This window comes from Mesoplodon densirostris, chromosome 6 (assembly GCF_025265405.1).
Source record: "Mesoplodon densirostris isolate mMesDen1 chromosome 6, mMesDen1 primary haplotype, whole genome shotgun sequence".
NCBI classification, from domain to species: domain Eukaryota; kingdom Metazoa; phylum Chordata; class Mammalia; order Artiodactyla; family Ziphiidae; genus Mesoplodon; species Mesoplodon densirostris.
The window spans coordinates 119164665-119182058 of NC_082666.1; the positions used below are offsets into that span (position 1 = coordinate 119164665).

At 43.4% G+C, this 17394-nt stretch overlaps 1 protein-coding gene across 2 annotated transcripts in view; it reads left to right on the forward strand.

The window, feature by feature from the left end:
* The first annotated feature begins 5609 nt into the window (after positions 1 to 5609).
* XPO7 (exportin 7) overlaps positions 5610 to 17394 on the forward strand; it is an 86073-nt gene continuing 74288 nt past the window's right edge. For both annotated transcript variants that reach the window (XM_060102497.1, XM_060102498.1), the window contains exon 1: positions 5610 to 5707. In XM_060102497.1, coding sequence (XP_059958480.1) covers positions 5690 to 5707 — 18 coding nt within the window. In that variant the 5' untranslated portion in view covers positions 5610 to 5689. The remainder of the gene's footprint in view (positions 5708 to 17394) is intronic.

A 17394-nucleotide genomic window follows, 5' to 3' on the forward strand; every position in this document is an offset into this window, starting at 1 on the left:
CTTCCCACCATCCTGGGCCCCTGAGCTTCAGCTCTCTGCTTCCACTCCCGCCCTCTTTCTCTCCTCTCTGCCCTATGTTCCCCCTTCTCTCAAGTTCATTTCCTCTCTGCCTAGAGATCTGCACTATTCTCGTCTGCTCGATGACGACAGGCTGATAAGCCCTGTGGTTTCTTGCTCTGTGTGTATGTGTGTGTGTTTTCTTTCTTTTTTTTTTTTTTTTTTTTTTTTTCGGTACACGGGCCTCTCACTGTTGTGGCCTCTCCCGTTGCGGAGCACAGGCTCCGGACGTGCAGACTCAGCACCCATGGCTCATGGGCCCAGCCGCTCCGTGGCATGTGGGATCTTCCCGGACCGGGACATGAACCCATGTCCCCTGCATCAGGGGGCGGACTCTCAACCACTGCGCCACCAGGGAAGCCCCTGTGTTTTCTTTTTGATGACTGAGTTTCATGCTCAAGCCTCCTGCATTTTCAGTGAGTAAGAGAGAATTTCCAAAAAGCCAAACTCCAGCGCTTTGGTGAGCAGCAACTCGGGTACAGAGACCCAGAAATGAAATTCGACAGTAAAACCAGTAGCCAAAGCTCCCCCCCCCCCCGTGCTCAAGCTGGATGCTTAGCATGACGGAGCTAGGAGAGAACTTAGAAATCAATCAGCCCAAGTCTGTCATTTAAATATGAGGAGACTGAGGCTCAGGAAGGTCTGAGGGATGGGTTCAAGGCCACCAAACCAGAACCCAGGTCTCTCAACTCAGTAGGAGCTGAGCCACACTCACACACACTGGGCACATTAGCCTCACTACTTTCACACGCTCCACTGCAACTGTTTCAGTCTGTGGGGAGCACTCCCTGTCCCCCACAGTGACACACACTTACACCACCTCCTTGAGCTTCTAGAAACATGAACACTCCCACACTGAAACATGCTATGCTCCCCGAGCACATCTCAAGTTCACCTTCTTTCCAGCCTTTGAGAGCTTTATAAAGACACTGGAGTTCCATCTGAAGGTTATCTTTTTAAGTTACGGTAGCAATTCTTATATTTTTTTTTAAAAAAAAGCTTTAGAATTATCAAAAGTGCTTCATAGTTACCAAAGGTTCCAGGCACACACTGTCTCCAGGCACCTTATCTAACCCTGAAAGAAGGAAGGGTAGGTATGAACACACCTGTTTGCAACTCTCCTAAGGTCACAGGGGCAGAGAAGGAAGTCCCGGGGCACCTGATCTTTAATTCAAGTCTTTTTATTGCTGACCCCTAAGTGGAATCCAGACTCCATGCAAGAAGATACATTGCTTTGGGGAAATCTAAGCTCCCCAGAGAATACTTAACTTAGAGCCAGATGGTTTAGAGAAGTAATCTAAAGGAGGCATGGTGCAGAAATGTTGGGGGAACCAGAGAATTAGACCAGCACTCTTGGGGTAACCCCATAATGGGTGCTTATGTAACTGAACCATTTCCTCTACCACAGGGGTTCCGCTGCCTTAGGAAGGAGAGCAGAACAGTATACCGCTCAGACCTTCTGCTGTACATGCCATGTGCTTTACCAAAACAGCTCTAAAAGATACATGTTATGAGCTCTGGGAGGAGAGGACTGAGTCACGTAAAGCTCACGGCACTCAGCCCAGCTGACTGGGTTTGAACAGGTGAATCCAGAGACCAAGGGGGAACCAAGGATGTCCGTGTGGGAAAAGCTCCTTGGGAAGTGGTTAGGAGTATGGAAATGGGTGGCCTGTTCCATTTCTCTAGTCCCTTAGGGGAGGCAACATTACCTGGGGGCTGCATGGTGTGTGGTGGACTCAGCATCTCCTTATGGAGTGAGAAAAGAAAGGCTTTTCTTTTTTTTTCTTAGGGCCATCCTGGGGGCTGCCAGAGCAGTGCCTTTCAAACTTCAATGTGCAAATCTTGTTAAGAGTGCAGATTCTGATGCAGTAGGTGTGGAGTGAGATGCTGATGCTGCTGGTGGGTGGACCAGACCTGAGTTTGAGGAGCAAGACAACAGAGGATGTTCCCCCCACCACTCTGATCATCTCCCACACACCGAGGTCGATTGGACACATTCCACTCAGAACCGCAGGGGGGCACCCGAGCTTGCCAGATTACTTGGAAACTATTTAAACCTGGAGGCCTGAGCCCCAGGAATTTCAGACACCCCGCATGCCATCCCTTGCCCGTGGGAGCTAGAAAAGTTCTCTTCCTGTGGCTGTTGTCTGCAGCAGGAGTGAACTCAGAGCAACACCCACTTTTCCTAGCAGGACTTGTGGGAACCCCACATAGGAAGTACTAACCCCAGTAACCTTCTGTCTGGCCACAGGCAAACCCTGTGAGCAGGGACCCAGAAGAGATAGCTGCAAGACACAGCAGAGGGGCAGAGAACCAGAGGCCCTTAGGTTACCCAGGCACCAATGATAGGGAGAGAAAGCAGCAAAAAGGAAAGGGTCCCAGTGGTTTATATTGAGGCCCGGGGTGGGGGGGCGGGCGCCTTGGCTCCTCATGGCTCTTATTGGAAAGAAAGGGACACCTCCCCCCACCTCATTTGTGCCTCAGTATTCGCCACCAGGATCCTTTCCTTTACAAAGGTTTCTCTCAGCAGGAGTTAGGAACCATACAGATCAAGAGATCACAGCTGAAGGAACTTGGTAACTTTTTGTTACTATACTCACCAGTGATTAGCAACTAAATCTTTAATACAAAAGGGCTTCTGGGCTTGTCATTGGAGGCAAGAACGGAAGGAGCAGAAGAGACTGATTCCTTGGACAGGTCTGGAGATTAGGCACACACACCCCCACCCCGGGATGAATGGGGGGGTGCAGCTACCCAAGGAGCAGCTCTGGACACACAACAGGAAAGAAGGTATAGAATGGGCAAGGAGCTGGGGGGTTCCTGAGAAGGATGGAGGACTGAGCACAGAAAAAATGTGAGCGGGGTTCATGAAAGATTCCATCCCTGCCTCCTCCCACCCCAGTGGTTCCTGACCGTGGGGAGGAAGGACCAGTCTCTTGAGTTTCATTCCCAGTCCTCACCCTTTCTCCACTAAGTATATCATTATTAACATAATAATAATGTTACTTAACATTGACATAACACTTCCAATTCTTTATGTTCTCATAAGACCCCAAATGCACCCTAGAATGAGACTGAGATAGGAAGAATTTAATTAACTCAAAAGTTTTGGTTTTGGTTTTTTTTGTTTTTTGGTTTTTTTGGGTTTTTTTGAGCATCTACTCTGTGCAGAGGTAGGAGGCACAGAGCATAAACAAGATATATATAGAATCCCTGTTTTCATCGTGGTTCTTTTCTAGTTGAAGACTCAGACAACGAAAAGAATAAATATGTAACTAAATAGTTTTGTACAGACAGTGATCAGTGCTGTAAGTATGACAGGGAAGGGGTCGGGGACAACTTTCAATAGAGCCGGTGAGAAAAGCTTCTCGGAGGAGATAACAACTGAACTAAGACATCAGTGATAAGAGGGGACCAGCCACTTAAACATCTGAGGGCAAAACATTCCAGGCAGAAGTTCCTTCAAGGGCAAAGGCCCTGAGGCAGGTACAGCTGGATGTGAGGAAGTGCAAGAAAGGCAGAATGACCAGAGCATTGTGAGCCAGAGGGGACACGGAGAGAGGGTCCCATCACATGGCCTCTTGGGCTGTAGCAAAGATTTGGAATGTACTCTAAATGTAATGGGAGGCCACTTGAGGATTTTTAAGCAGGGCTGTGAATGATCTGATTTATGATTTTAAAAGGATGTTCTGCAGCTATAGGGAAAATGGAGTATCATGGGGCAAGACAGGAAGCAGGGAAAGAAAGGACTCTATTATCAGAGCCCAGGATAAATGTGATGGTGGCCTGGATCAGGGTGCTAGCAGTGGTGATGAAGAAGAGTGGCCAGATTTGGGTATGTACCGGATATAGATTCAACAGGACTTGCAAGTGGATTGGATATGGGGGCACTTTTGAAACACTAAGTAATCAGGGCAACTCCTGGGTTTTTAGTTTGAGCGACTGGGTGAATGACGGTATTGTTTACTGAGAAAGGGAAGATAGAGGGAGAGAAACAGGTGTAGGGGAGTGTTTTGGTGGGGGGTGGGTGGGATTTGGGCCTGGCCCACAGGGAGCTGCTATTTTCTACCCAATCAGGCAAGTAGGGAATTCGAAGACTGCCACTGCAATCGTCACGTCAAGAAGATACCAAGGAAGCACCTGACCCACCACCCCTGCTCTCTACCCTCAGGGAGCTAAGGATTGGACATTGGAAAGTTTTTGAAAAACAAAACCAGAAAAATCCCACATCTCAGGGACTAGGCCTGCCAAAAGCCACAGTCAAAAGCTCTGCCTCCAAAGTCTTCTCTGAGTGAATCTAATTGGCGGAGCCGAACTTGCATACAGAACCCTAGCTGCAAGGAAGTCTGGGTAATGTAGTTTTTAGGTGTCCTACCTCTGCAAATCAGGAAGATACACTCGGAGGAGGACGAAGCTTGATATGAATGCTGAGTACCAGTCCTCTCGATCCACAACAGAAACTGTGTGTCATTCACTACTATAATCTGTTCCATCGCACGTGGTGGCCCCTAGTCAATACAAATTTCAGACAACCAACACTCTCAGAATCCAGCTAAAATCTAATCTGGGGGCCATGATTGGAAGCCAGAGTGGAATCCAACTGAAAACGGGATCCGGCATTATCTAACACGGATCATTCCTAGTGGGAAAGGCTGGAATTGGCCTCAGCAGGCAGAGCCTTACCTGACCTGACCTAGAGGGATGGCTTCCCCACTCAGACTGAGCCAGGGGTTCTAAAACTCCTTTATCACTCCCCACCACCACCTCCCCCAGCTTCTGACCCCTCTCAGGAGGCAGCCTAGACTGCTGGTTAAGGTAACAACCTATTACGGAAGATCGCAACCGTGTCTTCTGCACGTTTCCAACATCACCACTCTTTGGCGGCTACTTCCATGAATGTTCATCGTGGAGAAAAGGATAGAAATGGAAACAAGAAGATTTGGATTGCTGGTAAAACCCAGCATCAGAGAGCAGTGGCTCCTGTCCACTGGAGCAGAAAGACACAAACAAATTCGGCCACCGTCGGCAGTGTAAAGCATAATGCCGGCGTCCCAGGCGGGGGTTTGGGGCGGTGGGCGCACCGGAAGACCCCCCTGGGGGTGTGGTGTTACAGCAGTGGCGCGGCCGCAGAGCGGTAGGGAGCGTCCGGGGGCACGTCGTGAGGACACTCGGGAAGAGAGGAATCCGCCAGGTGCAGGGGTCTGGGCGGGGACAGGTCCCGGCCCCTCGAGGAGCCCTCGCGAAGCCGATGAGCTAAGGCAGCGCCAACTCCCGCTGCCGCTCTCGCCCGCCCGCCGGAGCGAGCACGGCCCCTTTAAAAACCATGTAAACAAAGCTTTGTTCCCCCGGCCCCCTCCCCTCGCGCCCCTCGGTCCGCTCCTTCCTCCACCCGCCCGCAGCGTCTCCGGGCCGCTGACGTTGCCGCGCCTTTACGCCATCCCAACGGCGCTGCGCATTCTCCAACCGCGGCCCCGGCCGCCCGGGCCTACGCAGCCGGGCGGTGCTACGCCGCGAGCGCAGCGCGACGAGCCCCCAGCGCGCAGGCGCAGCGGCGACGGCGGCGGCGGCGGCGGCCCGGCCGAGGTGCGCGCTGGGGGGGAGGGGGGCCGGAGAGGAGCATGAATGGAGCAAAATGGCGGATCATGTGCAGGTGAGAGGAGCCGCGGGGGAGGGGGCGGCCACGGAGAGTGGGGAGTGGGGTCGCACGCAGCCCAAGGGGCTCGGGCCGGCTCGAGGCTCACCGGGCCCGCGCCGCTGCCACTCGGGGCTCCGGAGCCGCCGCCCGTCCCGGAGCTCTGGGGCCTTTCCCGCCTCCTGGGCCGGGGGCCTCCTCCATCCCCTCCCACCCCGTCCCACGCCTCTCGCGCCGGGCTGGAGGTTCAGGGATCGGCGCCCCAGCTGGCACAGCCTACATCGCTTATCAGTGACTGTCCTCCCACTGGAGGGAGGCCTCTCGCAAGTCCTCAGTGCCCCGCAAGACGGGGAGGGGAGGGAGACCCCTTGCCGACTCTGTCCTGAGGGGAAGTTCCCCATCACACCCGCCAGCCCTAAACAGATAACAAAAAGAACACCTCGCACTGACAAACCTCGCTCTACCGAGTTTTTCCCGCCGCCTTCCTCTTCACGCCCCCGAGTACAAGAGACCCCCCCTCCGGCCTCCTCCCCCCTCCCACGGATGCGTCCTACACTCCCCCACTGCTGATCGCACCGCCTGCAGGGCCCAGCTCCCCCGTCCTCCAAAATGGGTGCTCAGGCCTGGGCCCGCCCTCCCTCCGGTGCCCCTATCCCCAGTGAAGGAGTTGAGTGCCCACACCTCCTCTGAAACACGGGGTGGAGGGGGTGTGTCTGAAACGAGAGATGCAACGTTGGGTGCAGACGTTGCTCTGGAGGGTCTTGATCGGGCTCCAGGGCTGCCCCAGGCGTGCTTTGGGCCCAGGCCACTTTTCTTCAAAGACACGGCACAGGCCCTAGGAAGGGACAACCCATACCGAACCTAATAGTAGCTGTAGGACTCAGGGTTATTTCTTGCAAACTAGATAAAGTTTTTCCTCTCTGTGCTTTAGATCTGATATTTTTATGACAGTTATTGTTACAAATCTGTTGTCAGAAACCTTCGGATTTTCTAGCAGAGGTTTTGTGTTGTGGGAAGTAGAAAGAAAAAAGGATAACAAGTGTCGCCTTATTTTGCATACTGTATAGTTATCATTCCTCGAGTAAAGAGGATGATCTTATTCCTCACATTATGTCGACAAGGAGGTGGATGGTGTGACTTCTACCAATTACTTGGGAGAGAAGGGACTAAATAAATTCTCAGGCCAGGGATCAGTAGAGTAAATCTTAGAAGTGTGAGGTTATCAGAACCGAATTATATCAAAAACCGTAACCACAGATGGAAGACCACAGGATTTGTGTTTCAAAGCCAGTATCATGGCCTAATTCAGAAGTACCAGTAAAACTTGGTACAAGGTGATAGTAATAATAATAGCAGCCATTTCTAAAGCGTGAAGGATTTTTTTAATTCTTCCATTCTAAAAGAGTAGATAGGCAAGAACTACTTCTGTCATTTTGAAGAAACAAACCAAAGCACAGAACTGATATGAGATTTGCTTAAGGTAAGGCTAAAGTGGATCAAAGGCTTTTGACTTTGGGTCCCGTGCTCTTATCTATTGGGGGAAAAAGAACACTTACGCAATAAAACAAAATATACTACTGTAATGGAATCTCTATTTGGATGGAGGTAGGAGAAAGGAGCATTAAGAAGATCCCTGGTCTGTATCTTACAGATAAATTAACTTCCATTTGATCCAGAAATTGATATTCATAACCACCAGCTGTATTTTCTTTTTTCTTGGTTGGGTTTTGAAACCAGTATTGTACTGTGAGCATTCCAGAACATGGTTTGAATAGATAGCCTTTCTGAATGATGCTTTGGAAGGCAGAGGAAGTCCGTGTACTTTTATGAATATACATCTGTTTTATCTCTTGCAAAGAAGTTTCTCTTAATGTGATCTCTCCCACCTTTTGAAAAAAAGGTTGTCATTCCTCACCAGAGGAAAGTCAAGATGGGTCAAAGCAGTCTTCATAGCAATTATGTCTCAAAGGAGGGTCTGCCTTATTTTTAGTAAGGGGATTTTTCTCCCACCCATCCCAAAATAAAAATCTACCAAAGTAAGAATTTATTAATTTTTCAAAACAAAGAGGACTCTGCCAGTCCATTGTTTTGTTTGACTTTGGAGAGTTGTAGTATGTTACTCTCTAAATTAGTGGTCTTTATAACAACAGAGTAAGTTTGCGAGAGTTTTTTCTCCTTAAATAGAATGGGGCATATTGCTTTTCTTTGTTAGAACACTAGATTACTTTTAGTATTGGATACTCGGAAAGTTTAACGTGGTACCTTATTGTAGCGGAAAACCTTCCCAAGAAAAAGATAGATTCTCCCCTGTGTGGAAAGAGTAAATAAATGAAAAGATTAAAGACAAATCTGAAGTGCGTTGAGGGGGAATATTTTTCTGAAAACACTATTGGAACATGAAGTTTAAAAAGGAGCGTATCAAAGGTTTAAGACTGATTATTTGAAAGTTTCATGCGTAATACTAAATAGTTGACTCATTATGTATCTAGTGCTTGTCTGAACCACCAGGGTGAGCAGTTTTTTTTGTTTTGTTTTTTTTCTATTGACACTAAGCAAGTGTCATGTGATTCTCAGGCTGGAGTCCTGAGCATCTCTTCTGATAAGTGTTTAATGGAAGTCACAAAATGGTAGTAATGGGAAAATTGTAATATTCGTGTCTTTTAGCTCTGTTGGTTCATAGTCAAGCCTCTTAAGAAGAGAGACTTGTAAGAAAGAATCTCCTTGTTGTGATGAGTTTCTTATTCTTGGTCTTAGATGACTTTAACACCCACCATAGAGGCAGTGATTAACTGTAAAAAAAAAAATCAAACTCATTTGTGTTTATCTTCATAAAATGAACACTCCTCCTTCCTTTTTTTTTTTAAATATCTAAAGTTAGATAAGATAATGAGGATTCAGTGTTTCCACTTGCTGACTACTTATTGTTAGGAAATGAAGATGGCTTAGTGTACAGTGGTAATGAAAAAATTAAGAAGGATCAGGTGTTAGCTTTAATAGTGCTAGCTATATTCAGGCTCTTGAGAGGAAAAGGAAAGCGTATATAATAATTGTATATTAAGTATATTTAACATATAATTATATGTAAATATATTAAATGAAGGATAACTGTGGAGTTCCGTTGGATTTATTATGTTGTTATGCTGGGCCTTACCTACAATCTTACAGTATTATTTACTGGGCTCTATATTATGACTGTGTAGTAACAGAAAATACAATTTTCAGATAGTCATATTTGTTTAAATATTGACCACCAGTGTAACTCTAGAGAGTCAAGAAGAATCATTTAAACTGGCAGGTTAAAATTTAACAGAGTGCAGAAGTTTAGCCTGATGAGAGCAAAAGATAGTTGTCTTTTTAGCTTTTAAAAATATGCAAGGAAACATGAGAGGATCTACCCGTGGTTCATTTTGAGAAGAGAATTCTGTACAACTTTCGAAAATTTTTAATGGGAAAAAAAGAAAAAACAGTTACTTTTCTAACTTTCTTTCAGTTAAGCTAATACCATAAAGTTCAATGTGTGCAAGGCCCTTTGCTGTGCTGGGCACTGCAAAGGATTCCAGGCTGAGAAAGATACTGGAGCCTGACTGCTGAAGTGTCAAATTCTAATGCTGTGTTGGGCAGGCTTCAGAAGTCAAATGGATACAAGAACTTAATACATTGATTTCAAAGCATGCTACGTTTGTGTTGGATGATATGAAATAGCTACGTCCCCTCACTCACCCCAGCTACCTCTTCTGTGGATTTATAATAATATGTCTGTATTTTAAAAGAACATATTTATATGTACTTGATAATTCTGATTTAGTGTTACTTCCTCTCGTGAGAAAAACCTTCAGAAAAATTAAGGGTTGTATATATGCATGTAGTATCATTCAAACACTTATGCAATAAAGCAAAATATATTACTGTAATGGAATCTCTGTTTGGATGGAGGTAGAAGAAAGGAGCATTAAGAAGATCCCTGGTCTGTATCTTACAGATATATTAACTTCCATTTGATCCAGAAATTGATATTCATAACCACCAGCTGTATTTTCTTTTTTCTTAGTTGGGTTTTGAAACCAGTATTGTACCACAGCCCTTCGAGAAGGGAAAGTTGCCAGTTTAAACCGATAAGCTGATGTCTCTGTAGGTACAACTACTGAGGCCACTTCGCTCACTTTAGTATACGTAAGGAAGATAGTATTTGGATGTTGCATCATTTTTTTTTTTTTTAACACCAAACATATATTATCTCACAGGTATTCTGAGTCAGGAATCCGGGAGTGGCTTAACTAGATGGTTCTAGTTCAGGGTCTTTCATTTGCCCTCAAGCTGTGAGCCAGGCCTGCAGTCCTTCTCAAGGCTTGGCTGAGGATGGAGAACCTGTTTCCAAGCTCACCCACATGCTCACTGGCAGGCATCATCAGTTAGTTACTTGCAGGCAGATGGGCTGTAGGGGCCACAGTGCCTCACTGGCTGTTGTCTGGAGGTTTCAGCTCTTCACCACATGGACCCTTCCTAGGACATAATTTTTAAGGACTTCTTTTTTACATTATGTAATGATTTCCGCTATGTATAAGTGACCCATCTTTGTTACTGTTTTTTTTTAACCTCTTATTGAAGTATACCTTCGGACAGGTGCAAAAATCATAACTGTTCAGCCTGATGAATTTTCACAAAGTGAACACTCTTGGGAATTCCTGGTGGTCCAGTGGTTAAGACTCCACACTTTTCCTGCCTAGGGACCAGGTTCGATCCCTGGTCAGGGAACTAAGACCCCACAAACCGCACAGCGCTGCCAAAAAAAAAAAAAAAAAAAAAAAAACCCAAGTGAACGCTCTTCTAACCAACACCGAAATCCACAATATTTTCAGTGCCTCAGAAGTCCCTCTGGTTGCCCCCCCCCGCCCCCGACAACTACTCATAGATCCTTCTGCCTGAGGGTAACTATTGTACTATCCTGTCATTTGATTTTTAAGTATGCTTTTAGGAGTCCAGCTGAGGAAGGCCTGTCCATGAGAGCTTGAACTTCAGAGCCAGGGGAGAAGCTGTATAGAGCAGTGGTCCTTCAGCTTTGGGGGGAGTTGGGTTTTTTTTTTTTTTTTTTTTTAGAATGTAGTGGAAGCTGTGTGCTCTCTAAGGAGGGAAAGTATACCTACACAAAGATTTGCCTACAGTTTCAGGCCATTCATGAACTTTAGAACTCGAGTTTAAAGATACATTCCTTTTTAGATGAAATGCTTACCACATTTTACTGAGAAACTGATTTACAAGCCTTTCTCTTTTGACCTGTGTGAAAGGCTAGTTCTCGGTCTCACTATGTATTCCTGGAGAGTTACATGCAGGCTGAATTTTTAAATATTGAATTCTTGAGGATGATTAAAAACAATGATTATTAAGCATCTGATGGCCTGTTCTTAGACACATGCAAGAAAGTACAAGATGTAATGTCCTACTTTCAGGGGTGTTGCATGTTAATTGGAGAGATAACGAGCCTGGGTTGAGTTGTGAATTTGTAGTGAGACATTGGTTTTTGTCAGCATGTCTCTGAATGAAGGGACTATTGCTCCCATCACCTTTTTCCTCCATTCCAGTACATCTGAGTTCACGCCCCACACTTATAGTGACTCACTGTGACAGGGAATTCTCAATGGAATGAGATTGGTACCCAGGAGTCATCTCAAAATCTTGCGGAAAAGAGGGGAATTGTCAAAAATTGGGTCTTAAGTATATCTGATATTTGCATCCCTCGCTCTTCACTCCTTCATACATGTTTGTGCACACGCACACGAAGACACACATACACACATGCTCCTACCGTCATAAATGGAAAAGATGTGTTTGAGAGAAGGCAGCGTTGGAAACTTCATGCTAGCATTTATGGGACTTTTAGCTGCTTGCCATTTTACATGATGTCATTTAATGCTCACAGCCAGTCTATAAGGTAGGTATCATAGAGATAATAGTAATGGAATGTTCCTTGAAATAGGTTGATGAAAGGACCTAGTGTCTCCAGAAGACTGGAGAACTGTTGGAAGATTTAGGTGACAGTTGTGGTGGTCGTTATTGTACAACTTACTGGTGGGGGACCTTGGTTGGGGGTAGATGAAAGGGTGACAGTAACATTTATGCAACATCTGTTATGTGCCAGCACCATGCTAAGCCCCTTTATTTGTATTATGCCATTTAACTGGGCAATTCATTTAGTCTCCTTGAATGGATTACGTGATCTCTGAAGTCCCTTATACTTCCAGCATTGTGGCTGGCATTTCCAGTTGTCATTCCTTACCATTCTCTCCCAAGTAAACCACCGTGTTGTCAATTCATGTGTACATTGTCATAAATTTTCCTAAAATATTTATGCTCATGCTAGTATTTCCATTTCTTCTATCTTAAATATGCCTTCCTCTATCCCACCTCCCAATTTCTTAACTCTCAGAGGTGGTTGTTTTTTTTGGGGGGGTGGTACTAAGAGTCTGTAGGACATCTCACAAATTGAGCTCTGATATACCCCAAATAATAAGTAAAGAGCTCTCTTAGTTGTACAGTAAGTAGTGAAGGGCATTTTCTGTGGGCCAAGAAATTAACATTATTAGTCAGATGTTGTTGCTTGTAGACTGAAAAATGATTCTCACTTAAAAGTCCCTGGGTTTAAGCCTCTCTTAGAGAGAAACTAGTTAGATGAAAAGCAGTCAAAATGCTTTCCTATAAATACCTTGGAAAACAATTAGATGAATAGAATATCCCTTGTACTACATCAGGAAGTTGTGATCCTACAGCTGTGGTGGCCTTTTAGAAGTTTTAAGTGTATGAATGTATGTTGGTCACAAAAGCTGATCTCATTTCTATTTTGTATGATAAGAAATTATATTTGAAGTGTGTAGTCTCAGAAAGAATTGAGAGCTATGCTAGACATATGCCCTAAAATTTGAGTCAATTTTATGATTAAATGGGGTGTATTTAAGGTCAGAAATGGGAAAAGCAGGGTTTTTTAAAGGATTTTTTCCAAGTGTATTTAGTATTGTTTGCAGAGTTTTGAAAGCTTGTGTCCTAAGTTTGGCAAATCATTTTAAATCTCTTTTTTTTTTTTTTTTAACTGAGTCACCTCCACTAATTCCTGAATTTTGGTATTTTATTTCTCTCTTCCAAAAGGACATTGTCTAAGGTCAAGCATGACGTTTAATTTGACTCTAGGAACCTGTAACACCATTTGCTCTGAAAAGAATCTGGGAAGCCATACTTGCATTTCACATATCTGTACTCAGTTAAAAAAAAAACAAACTCCATCCCAATTTTGCCCAATATATAGCCATAAATTATTTAAAATATTATTTATTTTGTGTTAGTGGGTGACTTTTTTTTTTTTATCATTAACTTGTCATTGACCCATCTGACAAGTCGCTGTAAGGTCTTGTCAAACACTAGTCTAGGGCTTTCCTGGTGGCGCAGTGGTTGAGAGTCCGCCTGCCGATGCAGGGGACACGGGTTCGTGCCCCGGTCCGGGAAGATCCCAGGTGCCGCGGAGCGGCTGGGCCCGTGAGCCATGGCCGCTGAGCCTGCGCGTCCGGAGCCTGTGCCCCGCAACGAGAGAGGCCACAACAGTGAGAGGCCCACGAACCGCAAAAAAAAATAAATAAATAAAACTAGTCTAGAATTTAAAAGAATGAGTAAAACTTGCTAGAAAATGGGACCTTGTTTTCTTTCCTTTTAATATTTTGAATTGATAATGTCATTCCAGAGTTGAGCAAGTTTCATCAAGCCTTCGTAAGACATATAACAAATGTTTTTAAACAAATTGAATCTGAGCAACAGGTTCGTTATTGTTGTTGTTTTGTTTTGTTGTTGTTTTTAAATAAGGACAGTACCTCAGAGGTGTTAACAAATAAAGCTTGTTTTAACATAAAGCATTATTTACTAATTCTTGGAATCTTACATTTTAGTCTGACTTAAAATACATGTTCCAAAGAGGGAGATCAGGATGTTGTGAACAGGAAAGATTTCAATTCACGGAATTCCTAAAACCTGTCCCTTCAAAGCTCTTTGATATAGGTTACCATTAATGTGCCCTGCAGATCCCATCCGCTGTGATAGTGTGAGACTTCAGAGTAACTTATCTATCCCTCCCTTACTCATCTCTTCAAATTTAAACAGCACTTACAAAAGTGAATATATCAGTTCACAGAGATGGCTGTGAGTAAATCTGATGCCGGTGGAATCAAGACTTTCTTTAAATCACCTTTATGTGTACAGTAAACAGCATCCATTTAAAGTGTACAATTTGACAAATATATACCTGTGACTGTTTCACCACAATCAAAATACAGAACATTTCCTCCTAGCTGCAGTCTACCCCTCCCTGAACCCTCAGCCCCCAACAATCCTGATCTGCTTTTTGTCATTGTAAATTAATTTGTATATCCTAGAATTTTATGTAATGAACTTACTATGTACTCTGGTTTTTTACTTGTTTTGCTCAACACAGTGATTTGGAGATTCATTCAGGTGGTTGCATAGTATTAGTAGTTGGTTACTTTTTATTGCTGAGTAGTGTTCCATGGTATGAAGTACCACCCTTTATGTATCCATTCACCCCTTGGAGTGGGGGGTGGGTTTCCAGTTTTTAGTCCCTGTGGATAAAGGGACTATGAGTATTCATATGGAAGTCTTTGTGTAGACACAGATTTTCTTTTCTCTTGAGTTAAGTACTTGGAGTAGGATGACTGGGCCCTATGGTATGTTTAACTTTTTAAAGAAACTGTCAATTTTCCAAAGTGATTGTACCATTTTACTCTCTCACCAGCAGTGTAGAACAGTTACAAGGACTCCATATCTTCACCAGCCTTTGGTATTGCCATTCTTGTGGGACCTTACTGCGATTTTAGTTGGCATTTCCTTGATGACTAACAGTGTTGACTGTCTCTTCCTGCGCTCACTGACCTTTCTTGTATCTCAGAGGTTCGCAAACCAGGCTGGTGGTTTGGCCCTACAAACTGTTTTTGTATGGCCTAAAAACTAAGAACAGTTTTTACATTTTTAAATGGTTGAAAAAAATTTAAAAGAGAATAATATTCCACAACACATGATAATTACATAAAATTCTGATTTTTTTAATTCATAAATAGTTGTAATGGAACACAACCATGCGAGCTCCTTTACACATTCATTGTGTATGGCTACTTCTGTGTTACAATGGCAGAGTTGAATAGTTGCAACAGAGACCGTTTGGCCTACTGGCCCACAAAGCCTAAAATATTTACTATCTGGCCTTCTACAGAAAAAGTTTGCAGACTCCTGGGGGTTATCCCCTCACATCTATTGCCTGACTTCTGAGTGGGGAGAGGACTAGCCCAGTATGGTTCTAACCCAAGCCCAATTTGACAGGAACCAAATCAGACTTGATCCATTTTGTTGACTGTGGCATTTATACTGCACTGTCCAAAATGGCAACCAGTAGCTACATTTTGCTATTTTAATTTAAATAAAAAATTAAGTTCTTCACTCACATTTCAAGTGTCCAGTAGTCACATGGTGACTGCCATATTGCACAATGCAGGTATAACATCTTTCCATTATCATGGAAATTTCTTTTGGACAGTGCTACTCTAGAATAATAAAAATTTGCCACAAAACCAGAGATTGGACGCAGAGGTGGAACATAGGTTATAGAATTGCTTTCCTGTGTGCCTATAAAAATAAGCTAAATCCTCATTCTCCCAGGTATGTGAATATAAATGGATATATTAAATAATTTACTTAAGATTACTTACTTACTGTTTATGCTATGAACCTATGATATGTTTGTTCTCTTAGCCAAGGGAGTGAGAGGAAGCAGTCAAATCATAAAAGAAATTCAGAATTCTACTGATAGGAAGTAGTGTTTTAAGGACTTCTAAAAAGAACCCATAGAAAGTAGTGTTTTAAGGACTTCTAAAAAGTACCCATAGGAAGTAGTGTTTTAAGGACTTCTAAAAAGTACCCTAAACGTATTCTCCCTCAAAGCACTTTGCAAAAACAGACCTTCTAAAATCCCCGTGTATTTGTAACCATTTCACAGATAAGATGGAGGGAGAATATTGAGGAAGGTATTAAGCCATTACATCACTTATTCAAGGTGCTAAGTCTTGATATAGTAGCAATTCTGGTTCCCTTCAGCTACTAATTTTAAAATATTATTGAGCCTAAAGTATTTCATAATTATAGAGTTAGCTTTGAAAATAACCCAGAAATATTCTAAATTAAAATGGTTGAGATGGCCTATTTTAAGGTTGTATTTAAAGGCTTTCCTTCACATCAGTGAAAACTGTTTTTTGTGGTTCTACTCTTGGAGGCAGGCATAACCAATTCTAAATACTGAAGTGATGGTCAGTAAATATATTATCAAATAGTCATCCTCTTTTTTAGCCCAAAAAATGTAATTATTATACTGGATGAATTATCTTGTTCTTAACGTGACTAGAAGTGTTCATAAGTTTTTGGTGACTGTTCAGTCATGTCAGTATAGTACAACCTAGAAATGTTTTGCTGAAGTAAGAAGATAAATGCACCAGCTAACAGTAAGAAAGTAGCATGTAGTATAACATCACTGGTAGTATTCTAGTGATGTTCTTGTATGTAGATACAAGGAAATGTGTAACGAGTGAGGTACAGCATCAGTGCTCAAGGACCTGAATAGCTAGAAATGTATACCAACAGGGACTATAGAGTGATATAGGTGATGTGACACATGTATGCATAGAACATAATGAGACATAAATGTTAGTCCTCCTTTGGAGAGCCAGGAAAGGCTTCTTAAAGTAGTGAATGCCTAAGCCAGATCTAAAAAGACATGGTATGGTATTCTTTCTCCCAGTTGGTAAGCGTATACCAGGCAGAGAGAATACCATAAGCAAAGCTATATATGTTCATGGAACATTCCAGGAAAGTGAAAGCAATGAAATATTTCAGCTGTATAGGGAGTAAAGCGGAGCAAGGTAAGAAATGAGACTCTAATGGTAGGAGAGAGCAGAACATGAAGACCCTGTTATATCTTAATAAGGAATGTGTACAGTAGATGTGTAGTTGAAGGTTTTTAAGTAGAAGTGACAGAATAATCACATCACTGTGGTGATGGTATAAAAGATTGATTGGATGTAGACACAGTAGGGAAATGAAGCAGTAGTCTGTGCAAGAAATAATTGGGACTTGAACTAACATAATTTAGCTGTAAGGATGGAGAATAGGAGATTGATGTTAAGGAGGTTACACTATGGGGTTGGGTTAACAGTTGAATGTGTGAAGTGAGAAGGCAGGCTCCCACGTTTCTGGGCAGCAACGTTGAGAGCAAATGAATGAACAGGATGTTGAAAAGATAGTAAGGTCAGTCTTGAATATACAGATTTTGAGGTGCTGTTAAACACTTGAGTGGACATGTCCAGTAGGTATTTGCTTACTTGTTGTCAACTTGGGTTGGAACTCATGTTTTCATAGTGAAAGTTCATTTCAGTAGCCTTCAGATATTGTAAATATGTAAAATGTTAGCTGCTCACAATATACACCTATCATATTTCTTATTAAGTCTTACAGCAACTGTAAAACTTGAGTGAAACCCTGATGTTTTATTCTAGTTTGTTTTCTGAAACAGCCTCATATTACATTAACAGCAGCAGGAGTAAAAGGCTTTTGACAATCAGCAGTGAAATTGGCATGCATGTAATGCGAAAAAGAGGTCATATTCCAAGGAGTTT